Source organism: Schistocerca cancellata, chromosome 6, assembly GCF_023864275.1.
Source record: "Schistocerca cancellata isolate TAMUIC-IGC-003103 chromosome 6, iqSchCanc2.1, whole genome shotgun sequence".
Taxonomy (NCBI): Eukaryota; Metazoa; Arthropoda; class Insecta; order Orthoptera; family Acrididae; genus Schistocerca; species Schistocerca cancellata.
In genome coordinates, this window is record NC_064631.1 from 283613020 (window position 1) to 283631090 (window position 18071).

Below are 18071 nucleotides of genomic sequence, written 5' to 3' on the forward strand. Positions count from 1 at the left end.
GGCGCTTTGTTTCTGGGTTGAAAAATGGCATCCACGTCTCATCCATTGTCACAACCGACGAAAAGAAAGTCCCATTCATGCTGTCGTTGCGCGTCAACATTGCTTGGCAACATGCCACACGGGCAGCCATGTGGTCATCCGTCAGCATTCGTGGCACCCACCTGGATGACACTTTTCGCATTTTCAGGTCGTCATGCAGGATTGTGTGCACAGAACCCACAGAAATGCCAACTCTGGAGGCGATCTGTTCAACACTCATTCGGCGATCGCCCAAAACAATTCTCTCCACTTTCTCGATCATGTCATCAGACTGGCTTGTTCGAGTCCGAGGTTGTTTTGGTTTGTTGCCACACAATGTTCTGCCTTCATTAAACTGTCGCACCCACGAACGCACTTTCGACACATCCATAACTCCATCACCACATGTCTCCTTCAACTGTCGATGAATTACAATTGGTTTCACACCGCAAATTCAGAAAACGAATGATTGCACGCTGTTCAAGTAAGGAAAACATCGCCATTTTAAGTATTTAAAACAGTTCTCATTCTCGCCGCTGGCGGTAAAATTCCATCTGCCGTAGGGTGCTGCCATCTCTGGGACATATTGACAATGAACGCGGCCTCATTTTAAAACAATGCGCATTGTTTCTATCTCTTTCTAGTCCGGAGAAAAAAAATCGGAGGCCTTAGAACTTGAATGCACCTCGTAAATATGTGCTAACTACAAATTCTCGATGTGTTATGTACATGGAAGGTAAACAGATCAGGTTACATTTCCAATATCCTGAGTTGAGAGATACCCTTATCCACACATTGGCTTGTGGGAATGGAGGTCGTACAGAGGCATGGGAAGAGGTTGAGACAACCAGATGGTGGTTATTGTGGTGTCTGGTCCAGGACGGGGTGTGATGCTGGCCGCCATGCAGGATTGTGGCCACACTGACCCTACTGATGGGGGTGTATCCATATTTAGCAAGGAAGCTTTGCGAGGCGTCCTAGGTCGATGACATCTCCAAGGCCTTCTGCTTCTGGATCTTGAATGTGCACATCTCCTCAGCACCCTTGTTGGAGGTGACATGAAAGGGGTTCATGGTCAGATGTTTGATGTCATTGTGGTGACAGAATGCCTGGAATTGAATTGACGTAAATTGGGGACCATTGTCCAATACCATGGTGTCAGGAAGTGAAGGATGTGAGGGCGGAATGATGGCCCAGCAGTCAGAGTCGTCCGTGACCAGTGTTAAGACATGCTCACGGCATTGAACTGCAGCAAAAAATAATTTCAAAATACCTGGTTGACCTGGTGGGAAACATTTTGTGGCTAGATGGTCTGGACGGCTGACAGTCTTTCTCAGGATTGGGTCACAGCATGATGCTGAGGCTACTTGGCTTGCCATCAGCAAGTATTCATCCAGGCACATTTGTAAGTGTTGATTCAGGGCGAAAGAAATCGTTTCCCGGTGATCAGTTCCATGTTGGGGCCAAGAGGGAAAGGTGACAGGACATCTGTGTTACTGTGCTGGGCAGTGGGGCTCACGTCAATTTCCTAGTGCTACCCACCTAAAAGCAACATGCAATGCTGCAGATGCTTTGCTGTGTTATCTGGGAGCTTATAACAATGCTCAAACAAGGAAACTGAGAGTTTGATGTGAGTGAACAGATCAAATTTGATGCTGTAGAAATACAGATGAGAGTTGTTGAACTCATAAGTCACTGCCAAAGCCGCCTCCTCTATTTGAGAGTTGTTGAGCTGTGCGGCATTTAATGTTTTGGAGGCAAAGGCAGGTAGGCACTCCAAACCATCTGCTAACCTGTGGTACAAAACTGCTGCAATGCAGTACTGGGATGCACGTGCCGCCAGATTCAACGACAAGTCCAGCATATATAGCATCAGACACAGTGTCACTGTGAGACTGTTAGTTAGTTTCATAAATCATTTGAATGATTCTTTTGTTGGAATGATGTGAAATGGGTCAGTTTAAAGGATATGTATACATGATTAGTGTTAACATTAATTAACACATAATTTTCTTTAGCCCTGCTCATGCAATTACACATAATAGTAAAGCGGTGATGAGTGTTTTTTACTAGTGGCTGACCACACAAATTTGATGCTCCTCTTGCGCTGCTGATTGAGATGGTTTGTGATCTGCACCACTTGGAGAATAAACTTGGCATAGTATGTGTTTTACCCAGGAATGACTGCAACTGGTTAAGGTTATTGAGACCAATGTTTATGAACACGTTGATGTGCTCGCGCAAAGGTACAATAGCTTTGTGACTGAGAATGTGCCCTAGGTATTTGAAACCAGGGCCCAAAAACTGCACTTCTCTAACTGACAACAAAAAGATTTAAAAAGGGCTTCAAGATTCTTGCAATGATCTGCTTGGGTTGACATGGTAATGATAATATTGTCCAAATAATTAACACAATGCAGAATACCTTGAATCAGTTGTTCTAAATACTTTTGGAAAATATTGAGTGGAATTATAACCCCAAATGGTAAGTGACTGTACCTGTATAAGACGAATGGCTTATTCAAAACTAACAATTGACTTGACATGTTGTCAAGTGGTAGCTGGAGATATGCATCCTTTGAATTTATCTTCAAATCATGGTGGTCCCCAGTTTGTTTGTCAGTGACTCGTCTGGGTGAGGTAGTGGATAGAGATGTATGATGGACTGGAAATTAATAGATGATTTAAAATCACAACAAATATGTAATGAAATGTTTGGTTTTTAATGACCACCCTGGTAACCACCCAAAGTTAAAACTGATGAAGTAATGCGTTAGCCTTATAGATGTGCGAATTCTGCACAAACAGCCTTGCAATCCGCTAACAGAAGTGAGTGAGCTCAGCAAAATTTAGGCACTGCAGATGGCTACTGAGTAATGTGCCTCATAAAGTTATGTCCACACCCAAGCATTGGTTTAAAAATTTCCTTCATATGAAGTACACAGGGTACCAGATCAGAAAAACCAACTGTGCCTGACAATAAATTGATTTGGTCCTCTACTTTGAAACCAAAACTGATAAAGGCATCTATCTCTAAAATGTTAGTAGTAGCAGAGGTCACATGACTAAGAAGGTTAGGAAGTATCTAATTGTTTTGTGCTTGGTTGCCAGTGACAGTTCTGTAAGGAGAGGAATATCTCTGCGACAGTAAACAGAACCTGGTGCTGGGCCTGTTGCAGCAGAGTCAAACTGAGCTCGTGATATGTGTCCTCCCTGATTAAAGATATGGGAACACCAGTGTCCAACTGGAATTCAACGGACTGGTCAAACAGCGTCAAGTCCAAAGTGAGCTTTCTCGGTGACATGGAAACCACCTGCTCTGCAACTGTGACTCTGTGGATTGCAGTGATGCCCTCACTCTGCAGCAGGGCATACACTCAGCGGGCTGCATGTTGACATGCAATGACAACATGAACACACAGGCCTCAGGACAAGCAGTCCACTGCACAATGCAGACATCCCCTTCTGGTAAGCCTGCTGCTGCAGGCAGAACAGGACTGGAGTTTCTTCCACATGCATGGCATATTTCACAATGCTGTGGAGGGAAATCATTTCTGGTCTGCTCAATTAAAAAAGGGTCATCTGACACTGAGGGGTAGTAGAATGATAAGTGTACTTAAGTCTCACATGAAATGCTGGTGATCTGAATGCCCATGAACTCAGAGACAGAATTAGAGAATGATGAGTTAGAATCATCTGTTGACCCCTGCTTGTGATGGCAATTAACCACTTGGAAAATGTGAATTTCATTTATAAAACTATGCTGAGCTGCTGAAGTAACATCAAAAGACTTTTAAGCACTTCCCTAAGACTAGGATCGGACTTATCCAGAGCTTTTAGCTGTGGGCTTCCTGTTGGGTGCAAGGCACACAATCACATCTCGAATCCATGATTCCACTTATGAAACTTAACAGCTTTGACACATGAAACTACGCTTGCCTGCATGTTGACAGCCCTTGGTGCTTATTACTGTCTGTGTTGTTTATGACATGGAACTAGTGCGTAGATGCAATAAGATATGACTGCTGACCATAGTATTCACTTAACAAAGCACAGAGATCATTGAAAGACAATTCACTAGGGTCCAAGAGTGGTTACATTTTCTTCACCACTTTGTATAAATGACTACTAGGAGACAAGAGCAAAGCATTTTGTTGCCTACCAGAAATGCCATAAACAAAACAGTATAGTTCAAAATGGGCAGGTAGACTTTCCAATTTTCCAGTGACTTATTGACAGCAGTGAATGGTGATGGGGATGTAGCTGTGGCCACCAAGTGGTGTTGTGGTTGCTGCTGAAAAGAGCTGACAGTGAATAGCAGTCTGTTCTTGCTATTGCTGACTTCGGCCGGTATTACACTATTAAATTTTTTTGTCAAAGATATTTGATGGTGTAAAGGGAACTTTATCAAATGTGTCCAATATTTGATCAGATCTAGGGCCTCGCTGTAGATTTGATCAAAGAAGTCGCTTGTCTTCTGTTCACTGCAATGTGACATGTTACAACATGGAGCGCTAGCATCGCTGCAGTGTTCTGTCGTATGTAGTGTTTTTATAAACACTGCCAGTAAATACAATTGATGTGTGCCGACAACTACAAAATTAATAGAGATGTATGAAGCTGATGAGGTGCTTTACAATGTGAGGCACCCTGAATACAAAAATAGATTAAGAAGATTGGAGACCTGACCTGACCTGACCCAACCTAACCTAACCTAACCTAAACCTTTCCCGTAGAAAGGAATCGGAGTGTTACAGTGAGTCTGTCTTCTGCAGATGTAGCAGTTCTTAAGTGAATATTGTGCTTTGTGATATGAGGATACACTTCACTGAACACATACAGAAATGTATGCTCATCCATTCTCAAATAATTGATTTATGACTTGACATCCTCCACTATAAGCTCACGTAACAAGTTTTGTTGAATGCTTTTATCGTGTCGTCGTAAAACTCACGGCTTCACCCAGGTGTGTTTCCTTTTTTTTTCCCACTTCTCTTCCACACGTGCACACAGTGCAATCGTGGTACATGCAACTGCTGCGGTTAATAACAAGTTGTTGTAGTCAACCATCTTGAACTTTGACGAAAAATATGATGACAGTGTAATATCCCTTCTAGCACTACGTCAAAGATCTTTGTCAAATATATTTGACGGAATATTTGATCACATCTTTGACAAAGAAATTTGATAGTGTAATACCGGCCTTAGTTTCTGGCACTGCTTCTGTTGCAGTGCAAATGTCGCCATTGCCATTCTTCTTGTAGTGCAAACTGTTGCTGTTGCAATGACATCTGCTGCTGCCAAAGTTTCAGAAACTTACGACCATAACACTAGCACTAGCTACAAATGTGTCACTATAAATACAACTGGCAAGAATTCATCACCAGTTTTTGTGTGCGCCTGATACAAATGCACAATCCATAAACATAGCCATGTTTGCCATGAGGGGAAGACAGAAGGAATGTCAAAAATGATAACCAGAATATTCAAGTTCTCAACCAGTCTGTTTCCAGATAGCAGCTAGGTTTCATTCAAAGGAGCTCATACAGCGTACTATTGAAGACTGAGCCATGGTAGCTTGCATAGCTCGTTGCTGCTAGTGGCTGAGCCCACACGAGACAGTTTTCATGCCTCTGGTGAAGCACTTTACTCCTGAGCTATTATGACTCTGAGCCTATGTCAATATCATTCACTGGTGGGGACATTAAATGCTAGGTATTCCTGACACTAATAGATGACTATTCAAGAAAGATACTTTTGTACACACTAATTGATAAAAATCAAGTACTGGAAGTTATCAGAGATTCCAAGAAGCAAATGGAAAAACAGACATAGTGAAATTCATCTTGTGTGTACTGACAACTGAAAGGAATATGTGAATGAAGAACTAGCAAACTTCTTGAAGGAGAAAGAAATAATTCATCAAACACCAGTATCTTACTCACCATAACAAAACAAAGTTAAGTTAATGAGGATGAGTTGGAAGAACAAACCTGTTATGTTCGGATACAGTAATGCTAGTGTTCTGCTTGACACAGTCAATTTGTCTAAATAACTGAGCATAATGCTGCAAAGCGATACGAGTTGGAACGAGCATGTGAGAACTGTGGTAGGGAAGGTGATTGGTCAACTTTGGTTTATTGCGAGAATTTTAGGAAAGAGTGGTTCACTTCTAAAGGAGATTGCATATATGATGCTGGTGTGGCCTATTCTGGAGTACTGTTCAAGTGTTTGGGATGAGTACCAGGTTGAATTGAAGGAAGGCATTGAAGCAATTCAGAGGCAGGCTACTACATGCATTACTAGTAACTTCAAACAACACATAAGTGTTATGGAGATGCTTTGAAAACTCAAATGGGAATCTGTGGAGGGAAGGTGATAGCCTTTTCGAGCAACACTATTGAGAAAACGTAGAGAACTGGTATTTGAAGCTGACTGCTGAACGATTCAACTGCAGCCGACATACACTGCACATAAGGGACACAAAGATGAGAGAAATTAGGGCTCATACTGATGCATATAGACAGTCATTTTGCCCTCGCTCTATTTGCGAGTGGACTGGAAGTGGTATGGGGTGGCTTGCAGAGTATCTGTGTAGATGTAGATGTAGAAAGTAGCCGGAAGGCATACATTGCCAGAAAAAGGTATTTGAAGCGGAATTACTTAAAACATATTGGGGGAAGCAGTCTCTGCTGCCTCTTACCTTATTAGTAGATCACCAGAAGAGCCATTAAAAAAAGAAAAACCTCAATAATTAAAAATATTTGGCAGCAAGGCCTTCATTCTTTTACCTAAAGCAAGCAGGCTTAAATGTGTAAAGAAGAGCATTGAATGCATACTGGTAGGATTTTGTGAACACAACAAGGCGTAGCATCCATTTCAACCCAATCTATAAAAGTTAATAAAGGCAATATATGTGATATTTAAAGAAAATACTGTTAATAATAGTGATGATATGACAGTGCCCAAAAAGTTTCAGTAACCAGAAAGATTATTTATTACATTCATGTGAGGAGAAACACACAGAACTAAGCAAGATGATTCAGAAATAGGTTCATCTCAGCCTGTTCTTAATTAGAATAGTGACGGCTCGAGTCATATTTTACCAGATAAAAACCAAATGCTCAGATCATTGAGAATTCTGAAACCAGTAATGGTGAATGATTACATGTTCTATTACATGTCCTGCAGACACACAAAATTCAGATCAGTTATCATTAGAAGAACCTTCACAAAGTCAAGAATTGCACCAATGCCTTCAGGCAATGAACGAAGAGTTATAGTCACATGCTGAATATGACAAGAAAAAGGCATTCTACCCCCACATAAAAGTCTGGTAGATACCAAATGGATTTTCAAAACTAAAAAGGATCTCCAAGGATGTATTTTTAGATACAGTGCATAGCTAATAGTAAAAGATACACACAAACAGAAGTTTTAGGCTAAGACGAGACATAAACCCCAGTAAGCCTTTACAATTCGTTAGGTATCTTTTTGGTTCAGCTACTGAATAGGATATTGACATTGGTTACTTATATGTTATTACAAGATTCCTACAAGGCAATTTGAAACAGGAGATTTATCTCTATGTTACTGGCTACCTACTTGATGAGTTTTGTTTCTTTCTAGTTTTTTACCACACACTTTTATTTAATATTCACTTGTAACAGCTGTGGCAGTGAAAAGGGATGACTTTGAAACCTCCACTAGCAATAAAAATGTATTCACATGATATGAAAGAAATACAGCGTGACTTTACAATGATTACAATTTAAAATGCCTGTCACTTGAAACTGACATCATATGGGTGGCCGACATTTTCCTTCACACACATTTCAGGTCTTCTATAGAAGTTAGACACCAAATCTTGGAGGACTGGCAGTGTAATTCGATTAACTTCCTCCTGAATTTGATCCTTCCTGGATGGTATGTGTGGTGGCTCACACTGGAAGATCTGAGATTTGAAATGACCCCAAAGGAGGAAATCACATGCTGAAAAGCCAGTGATCTTGGAAGTCAGGAAGTGTTCCCATTGTTCAAGATGAGGTGCCAAAGAAAGATGTTCTGTAGCGTGTTAATGGAACGTTGTGAGCTATGGAATGTGACACCATCTTCTTGGAAGAATATATTTGCAGTTGCAGGAAGATCACCATGCTCTTACACTAGGAAATGGTTCAACATGCAAACATAACATTCTGTATTCACAGTAACAGAGTGCCATGATCATCCTCAAATAAATAAGGCCCTGTGATTCCAAGTGATGATATGCCACACCACACTACCACTTTCTGACTGTGAAGTGGCGTTTCTTGAAGCATTTCAGGTGACCAGTACCTCAAGTTTTGCTTGTTAATAAAGTCTGACACATAAAAATTGGCCTTGTCACTCATGACAAGATTAATGCACAGGCCTGGGTTGTCATTCATGACTTCCAACATTTCCTGGAAAAAGCATAGCCTCTTTGGGAGTTTATCTGTGTTCACTTACTCCACTATCTGAATTTTGTATGGGTGGTATTGCTGTTCCTTGGGCAATATTTGCCACAAACTGCAATCCGATTTGTCAAGTTGCAGCATATGCATGCATGCATGCAGAACATGTGGGATTTCAGCTGAAGGCTTCTTCCACTCTTGCAATGTTCTCTGGAGTGCACACGCATTTTGCACTTCGACCCCTCTTTCGCACCATATCACCTATTTCCTCAAAGTTCATTACCCATATTTGATGGGTTGGGGCACAATGTGTGAGTCTGTAATGAGCATGAAATACAAGTTGCATGGCTAGATAGTAGTCGTTTTCACAGAAAAAGCGCGTTTTTCACTAGTCCACAAAGCTATCTTGACTGAACATCTATATCAGGGTCAATGGCAAAGGTCCATTGTCCATGTGGCACCACTGCTGTTTTGATTCCTAATATAACGTGTCATTTCCATAGTTGCCAAATCACCCGTTTCATTGACATATCTGTTATTTCAAAAGGGTGTAGGTCTCTCTCTCTCTCTCTCTCTCTCTCTCTCTCTCTCTCTCTCTCTCTCTCTCTGTCTGTGTGTGTGTGTGTGTGTGTGTGTGTGTGTGTGTGTAAATTCCTCCAATATCTCTGATATTGTTGTTAATTTTCATTTTTAATTTTCATTTTACAACAGAGCCTATACCTGAATTCCCTCTCTGCTCTAGATAATGAAACACACAAGCAGATGTATGTTTAAATGGATCTCTTCTTTTTATGCACTTGTACTAATACTACTACACCAAATTTGGTCTCAATTTGAATATTCCTTCAACTCCACTCTTTGGACTGCAAAATTCTGCAATTTATTGATCTCAAATAATAATTCTGAGACATATCAGGAAAGTAAGTACTGTTTTAGAAAAGACTCCTAAAAAACATTTTTTTCTACCAAAATTTGTTTTTACAAGAAAGAACATTTCTTAAACTATTTTTCTACGTTGCTGCCACCAGTATCCAGACATTTGTCATATTGAGGTAACCAACAGTTCTATGCCCTCTTCATAGAAAGATGCCTCCTGTGAAGACAGCCACTACTGCACACTGCTTTTTGCATCATCATCACTGTCAAAGCACCTTCCTCCAAAAACAGGCTTCAAATTCAAGAACAAGTGGTAGCCAGAATGTGTGAGATTAGGGATGTATGGCAGGTGATCGGGCCTTCTGATGAAGTGACACTGTACCTTGACTGAGCATTGTTTTGAAGTGCACACTGAAGTTTTTTCTACGAGGTGTGTTCAAAAAATTCCAGAACGTTCGTAATATTGAGCCAATGGTGTGTTGGAGCGAAATGCAGTTGTCTTTCCTGCTCATGCCTCTGTATAATGTATAACTGCTGGAAGTTTCATTCTTGAATGTCTGTTAATTGTTGTTCAGTGCCGTATTGAGCAGAACATTGTGTCCCACAGTTTGTGAATACTGAGATGGCAGAGTTAGAAGAGCAATGTGTCTGCATTAAACTTTTATGAAACCCAAGAAAACCTTTACAGAGACACACCAAATGATACAGGAAGCCTATGGTGATGAGTGCTTAAGCCATACTCGGTGTTATGAATGGTTCACATGGTTTAAAAATGGCTGCACGGAAGTTAAAGACAACCCTCGTTCAGGACACCCTTTGATGTCTATCGATGACGCTCATGTCACGTACATCAATGAGATTGTGCATACCAATTGAAGACTGACTGTCCGAGAAACTACAGAAGAATGTAACATTTCAGTTGGATCATATCATGAAATCCTGACACAGCATCTCAGAATGTACCATGCTGCCAAGCTCGTCCCATGAGTCAAGACCAGAAAGACCTTCTCCTCACACTCTCAAAAGAGCTTTTGGATCGAGCGAATGAGAGCGAGATGATCCTTAAGAGAGTCATAACTAGTGATGAGACGTGGGTCTATGGTTATGATGATGTTGAGACCAAGGTTCATTGTTCACAGTGGGCCAGGAAAGGTTCTCCAAAACCAAAAAAAGCTCGTCAGATCAGGTCAAATGTCAAAGCCATGCTAATAGTTTTCTTTGACTTTGAAGGATTTGTTCATCATGAATTCATGCCACAGGGACAAACTGTTCATCAATGGTACCATCGGGATGTGTTGCGATGTCTGTGAGAAAATGTGAGAAGGAAACGGCACAAAATGTGGCGAGGCAATTCATGACTCTTGCATCATGCTAACGCGTGGGCACATTCATCCTTGTTGGAGCGTGACTATTACACAAGAAATGAAATCACTGTGCTGCCTCATCCTCCATACTCTCCAGACCTGACCCCTGAGGACTTTTTTTATTTCCAAAGTTGAAATCCCTGTTGAAAGGATGAAGGTTAGCAACGATGGATGAGATAAAAGAAAATTCCCAAATGACACTTCATGTGATCCAGCAAGAGATGTAACAAGACTGCTTCCAGAACTGGAAACGACAGTGGGAGCAGTGTATCAATTGTGGAGGAGAGTATTTTGAAGGAGACCATGCACAATAAGTAAAAGGTAAGCATAAAAAAATTTTGTGGACAAAGTTCCGTAATTTTTTGAACAGACCTCGTTTGCTTCAAAGTATTATACCACATTTATGATTTCACCTATGGGCAGGAGCTCAACAAGCAGAATGCTCTGTCTGTCCCAGAACACATTTCACATGATTTTTTTGTGCTGACAATATCGTTTTGAATTTTTGTTTTTTGGGGGATCGTGAGTACCTCCATCCTATCAACTGTTGTTTTGAGTGTGGATTGACATGGTAAACTGAGGTTTCACCGCCACTCACAGATCTGTTTAATCTCCTTCATCACTGTATCAGACAAGAAATGTCAAAGTACTGCAAGGTTACTTCATTTTGTGGACTTCTATTTTCGGAATGCAAGGGGAACATAATTTGCGAAAATATAAGTGATCTGTGACAATCTCGTGCAAAACAGCTTTTGAAATTTATCGAAACTCATCCCAAAGCATTCTTGTTGTGAACCAACAGTTTTCACAAATTTTCTCATTCACTTTCTTAAATTGTCATTGAAAACAGAAGGGCATCCACTCCGTGCTTTGTCACGAACATTGATTCGTCTATAATTGAATTTTGTCACCCACTTTCTCACCATTCGTCAATACATTTTCACCATAAATCTCTACAAGTTGATGATGAATGTCAGCTAGCTTGACATTCTTTGCATTCAAAAACCGTATTACAGAATGTGTTTCACAGTTGGCGGGGAGAGATTGTCTTAAACATTTTGAACAATTGCTAATGCATGTAAACACAACAAAATCTAGCTGTAATGGCATCAGTAGAAAGACAGTGAACCAGAAAGATGAGTGGAAATGTGTGGAACAGTGACACTACTGCTGGAGTGGCAGTATAATGAAATGGTACTTACTTTCCAGACATGCCTCATACTAACGGCAGTTGGATTTCTAAGGTCAACATCATTGTTTATTCAGCTAAACATCACGTAGCAAGATGTAGGAACAGAAGTAGGTGGTCACGGCCTATGATCCTAAAGAGTTTGCCCATGTTCCCTCAGTCTATTACTTCCAGTTTTCTGTCACATGGTCAGAACACCAATGTCTCAAAAATCCGCAGCTATTGTGCACTTGTGTGGTATACAAGACACGTAAAGCTTTCCAGAATGACATCTGCAGCCATGCGTGTGCTGTTATGCAACTTCTTGGCAGATTGAAACTGTGTATCAGGCCAAGTCTTTAATCCAGAACCTTGCATTTTCACCACATAAGGTTCAAATTCTCATCTGGTGCTCAGTTTTAATCTGCTAGGAAATTATGGTGCTGAATTTTGCCAGAACTATCATCATAGTAAGTTCTGAGTGCTTATAAATCTGAGAGCCTGCAATTACCGCAAACTTAGTCCTTTCTCACAACAGTAACTATATTAAATACAAATTACTTTTTCCACAAATTGGTTTTAATTTCATAGTATTGAAGCTATATAAAAATTTTTACATTTGTTCTTTATTTTAATGAATATGCACATACAAGAGAATAACTTACAATTCATACGTGAACATAAGAGTTACAATGAGTTACCAACAAATGTGATATTGATTGTGATCTTTTTCTTAAAGTCCTACTTTGCATAGCACGTGACATATTTTTTATAATTTCAGATTGTACAACAACCAGCATGAGCAGCGAGTCTGAAGAAGTGCAGCCGAGTAAAGATGTTGAGGAGAAACTTCAAATATTACACCTACCAACAGAGGCATGTAGTAACAGTGTTCAGCCCTCTCTGTCTTCAAAGTTTATAATGAGCTAATATTTTATTTATTTAGTTGTTCTTTTGCCATTTAACATAATGGTATAGGATATGTCAAACACATTAAATGATGTAATTGTGTAATTGCAGGCATTGTTGCACAATGACAATATATTGCTGAGCACAATAATATCACTAGAGTTTGGTCACTAGTACACCAGCAAGGCTGTGCAGTGGTCGCCATTGATAATAGAGGGAATGTGAAAGTCAACATTTATGTAATGGGACTACAATAGAAACCTCAAAAAAATTGACAGGAATTGAACTGGCATAGGGATTTATGAAATTAATTGAAAACCAAGATCAAGCCAAAGTTGTCACAAGCCAAAATCCACAGTGCCAATTTTCAGGAAGAGAGAGATGTCAATTCTGACATTGCTAATGTCTCTGCCTCATTATCAGAGACAGTGTCATACTCACACAATACTAAATTACTCTCCCTTAAATTGACACATAGTGCCTCATCCATTGCCTCTGGGATGTCAGTGTCTGATGTAACTACATATGGTGAGGCCAGATGGACTGTAGGGTTTGAGGGACAGCTAGGGACCACATTTGGTGGGCTGGGAGCAAAAGATGGTGTGGGTGGTAGACAGGGTTATATCTCCATTAGCATTCACTTCTGTTCTGTGAAGGCCTTTAATTGCTACTGTGGCTCCCAACAGTATCACAGATATCAAGGATGCCACACCGAGGGTGGAGGTGAGTTAGTACAACTCATTGTTGATGTAGGTACATTTCCAAAATGCTTGAAAGTGGCTAAAGTCATCCCAGTCTTTAAGAACGGTGAAAAAAACAACGCAGAAAATTACAGACCCATATTGCTGTTACCTGTGTTTGGTAAACTTTTGGAGAGACTAGTTCACCAAAGACTAATAAATTTTCTTGATAGGAACCAGATACTATCTGATGCCCAGCACCGTTTCAGAAAAAAAAACAAATCCGCGACAACTGCCATGTATGAGTATTTACACTGCTGTAGACAAAAAATAAAAAGCAGTTGGGCTCTTCCTAGATCTGTCCAAGGCATTTGATGTCATAGACCACAAGATTCTTCTCAACAAACTGGAGTCATATGGCATCAGAGGCACGCCACTAAATTGGTTTAGCTCATACCTGACAAATAGGAAACAAAAAGTGTCAATATAACATAACAACCAAGGACATATCGAAACATACTACTCTGACTATTGCAATATTACACAAGGTGTGCCCCAAGGCTCAATCCTTGGACCAGTGCTCTTCCTTGTGTACATAAACCACCTACCGTCAAACATCAATGCCAGCACCAGTACACTCTTCGCAGATGATACCAATATCCTCATAACAAGCAAAAATGAACATGAACTCCTAGAGGCCATAAATGGAAATACAGACAAACGTGGTGATTGGTTTGAGAAAAAAAAAGCAAGCTCATAGTTAACACAAAGAAAACCACTTACCTAAACTTCCACCTAAGATCAAATAAAATTATGCCTGATATGAAATTACATGGTTCCCAAATATCCCCAAATACAGAAACAAGATTTCTAGGCCTATGGATTCAGGATAATCTAAAATGGCAAACACACATTAATAAAACTAATAGTAAGGTAAACCAAGTGTGCTATGCCCTACGAATCCTTGCATATTGCACAAGCCCGGAAACTGTTCACACAGCCTACTATGCGCAATTCCACAGTGTAATGCAGTATGGTTTTATATTCTGGGGAGACTCTACACCTAGCCCAAACATCCTCCTCACCCAAAAGAGAGCTTTAAGAATAATGAACAAGGCAAAGCTGACTGATAGCTGCAGACCTCTCTTCCAAAAGTTGCTGCCCTTGGCAGCCTGTATATACTAGAACTATGCAAATTGGTAATAAGTAATAGTGCAAAATTTAATAAAAATGTAAATGCCCATGACTATGGTACTAGACAGAAAATGGAACTCCATGTTAAAGAAATGCACACCTCTACCTTTAAAAACTCTCCCTTCAACAAAGGATTTAAAATATACAATAGCCTGCCATCAGAAATAAAAAAACAGTAAGTCCCTGACTGTATTTAATAACAAATTAAAATCATTCCTACTTTTTCATTGTTTCTACAGTGCAAGTGAATTTCTGTTCCACATGGGTGGAAAGAAACATGAAACAAATTGCAGCAAAGAATTTTGTAAAGAGTAAAACATTAATGCAAGTATGTGCAAAAATCTTGCATCTATATCATCTGCTACTGAGCAAATTAAGTGCAGAAAGAATATCCAACTGCTGAAAAAGTGTTATCTTATAAATTTTGATACATGGACAATTTTAAGCTAAATATAATATTTGAGACATTGGTTTTGTGCATTTCCTTGTTTCCAATGTGCAGGTCTCACTCATTTTCAAATGTTTCCTCCTGCCCAGGACTGGGCAAGTGTAAGGCTGCTGTGGGAAGTGGTCATCGAGGAGTGTACAAAATCACTGAATAAGAACTGTTGGTTACTTTTCAGAAACTGGCTGGTGTGCCAGGTTTATTCATAAAATCTGCCACTAGCAGGTACAAAATATGGCACCAGGGAAGCCATCAACAGACTGAGGGGCATGTTGCCTGAGAGAGGGATGGGAAGGCACGTCTGAATTGGTCAGTGGCTGGCTGCTAAATGAGGCTGAGGTCTGTTATAGCTCACTCTCACCAGACCGTCCTGAACCTCCATGTGTCTATTCACATCCCCCTGATTGGCTACTTGAGAGAACGAAGAATGGTGTAGTCGTGAACAGGGCATGGTTTGGCAATGGCATCTGGCAGTATTCAGTACTGTACCAATCCAAGTCTGGTCATGACTTCAGTGAAATGCAATTACACCTTAAAGAGAACAAAAATTGAAAAAGTAAAAACTGTTTGAAAAATAAAGTTTCTCCTATTCAGTGTGTTGGCTCACCACACCCACTCTTTCTGTGAATTCTATAGATTATTTCAAAATCTCAATCACTTTCCTATAAATTTTTCGTAAAATTCCTTGTGTACAAGATGTTCCTGCTCCTTCCTGGCTGGCTTGAAAATAGTTTTGTAATTTTATTTTTTATATTATTATCAATATTGATCATGTACTTTTCATGTCGGTGTAGCAGTTATTACATGTGGTGAGTGCAGTTTCTTACAACATATAACGTTCAAGAAACATATTTTTATTTTTTTCATTGTTTGTGGGAGAACAGAATGAAAACTAGTAATGCTGACATGAATTGTTAAAAGCTACCATTAAGAACAAAATACTGTTTCTTACTGTTTTAATTTTGCAGAAGAAAACACTCCCTTGGGCTTAATTCTTAGGTGATTTGTGTGGATGATAAAAGAACTACCTTTGTAGTTATTTATTTTAAAGAGTGATAGTGCACATATTTCTATTTAATAAAATGGTATTATTTCAAAAGTCAGAATTGCCAAAAAACTTTGTGGATGCCAACTTTTCATTGTTGATTTCTCTCGTATCCTACTATCCTGATCCACCCACTGACTTTCCTCATTGACTTTTGATTGACCTCTTCTTCTATTGTACTTTCCTCTCTTTTCAGATGAAGTTTTCTGTTAGATTGAAAGCTAATATTTTTTGTGACAATGTGCGCTTGTCTGTATTGTTATCTCTCTATTTCCCCCATGTATGTTTGATTGAAAAAAAATAAAATAAAAGTGTAATTAATGTCTAATTGAGACAAAGGTAGCAAACTTTCCTTTTTTAGTGTGTGCTTTTGATAAGAGCTTTTTTATGAGGGTAGGTAAATCACGTTAATATTTGGCTGGATATCAATGCGGTCTTAAAAAGTGACAAGGGGAGGATGCAGGATGCGATGATCTGGTTTTTTGCCAAAAGAAACTCCATGGCAATTCTCTACCCGGAACAAACTTCCATTACATGGCCATTTTGAAGGCTACATATAGCATTACCACCTATTGAACTTTATGAAACTATAGTGCTGAAGCAAGAATATTTTACAATCTTTCGAAACAAAATTCTGCATTTTTTTCAACTGAAAATGGCTGAGAAAAGAAATGTGTTGCATTACTTATTGAATTCCCCTTTTAGTATATTCCTATAGTGTATCATTTGAGGCCAGTTCCTGAAACTTTGTAAGTAGGCTTCATCAGGATAGTTTATGATTATCTTCAAGAGTCTGCCAGTTCAGTTTCTTCAGCATCTCTGTGATGGTCTCCCATGGATCAAACTAACCTGTACTATTTGTGCTGTCCTTCTCTGTATATGTTTGTAGTTAGTCCTGTTTGGTAAGGCCACCACACACTTGAGAAATATAATTAATTAGTCCCTCGAGTGATCTGTAAGCAATCCCCATTTGTAGAGTGATAGCATTTCCTCAGTATTCGACCAATAAACTGAAATCTACTACCTGCTTTATCCTCAACTGAACCTATGTGATCATTCCGTTTCATATTCCTACAAAGTGTTACACCCAGGTATTTCATTTAAGACTCACTGATACTATAGCCATGGGATACTGTGTTTTTTGTTTCTCTTTGTGAAGTGCACAATTTTAAGCATTTAAAGCAAGCTTCCAATCTTCGCACCACTTTGAAATCTTATCAAGTGGACAACTAAACCAAGGAGCATTCACAATAAATTGAGCTGGATTATGTTGTGATTAATGGTCAGAAATTTGCAGAGCAAATCACAAATTTATACCAGTTGTAACTGAAAGAACTTCTGTGAAGTTATTCATCAAATGATTGTCCAAGGTAGTTTAGTATAACATTAGAGTGTGATTGAATATGTGTATAGCTTCTTTCAGACAGTATATATAGTTTGGAATCAGTTGTCATCTCCAAGTTTTAAAGTGTAACAAACATTCAATAGAAATTTGAAAATGGAATAAGAAACATCCACAAGCTTGTTGCAGGCCAGCTGACAGTCCTTCAGAAAGGGCCTCAGCACTCAGATATCAAGTTAATAAGAAGTCTGCAAAAATCTACAGGGTCACCCCCATGACACTAACTTTTTAAAACAGCTCAAAAATAACTATCTTGAGATCAACAGGTAATTTGCTAAAATCATGTCTCAGCCATTACTTCCCAAGATATGAAAACATCTCTCTGAATACGGCATATACATCAAGGAGGAGTTCCTCAAAGGTCCATTCTTGAGCACTTGCTATTTCTTGTGTAAATTAACTGTGTAGTGTCATCTGTAAGGGAAAACGTAAATGCCGTAATGTTTGTTGGTGGTACAAATATTATAGTTGGTAGTGTGTGTAGAAGTGACTTAGAATCAGAGTTATGGTGTGTTCCATTGTTAAGTCTCTCGATAAA

The 18071-nt window shown here is 39.6% G+C and overlaps 1 protein-coding gene across 2 annotated transcripts in view; it reads left to right on the forward strand.

Annotated features, from left to right (window-relative positions):
• The window catches only part of LOC126191515 (F-box/WD repeat-containing protein 9-like), a 116447-nt gene that overhangs the window by 9071 nt on the left and 89305 nt on the right, over positions 1 to 18071 (forward strand). For both annotated transcript variants that reach the window (XM_049932412.1, XM_049932413.1), the window contains exon 2: positions 12640 to 12734. In XM_049932412.1, the coding sequence (XP_049788369.1) occupies positions 12640 to 12734 (95 nt within the window). The remainder of the gene's footprint in view (positions 1 to 12639; positions 12735 to 18071) is intronic.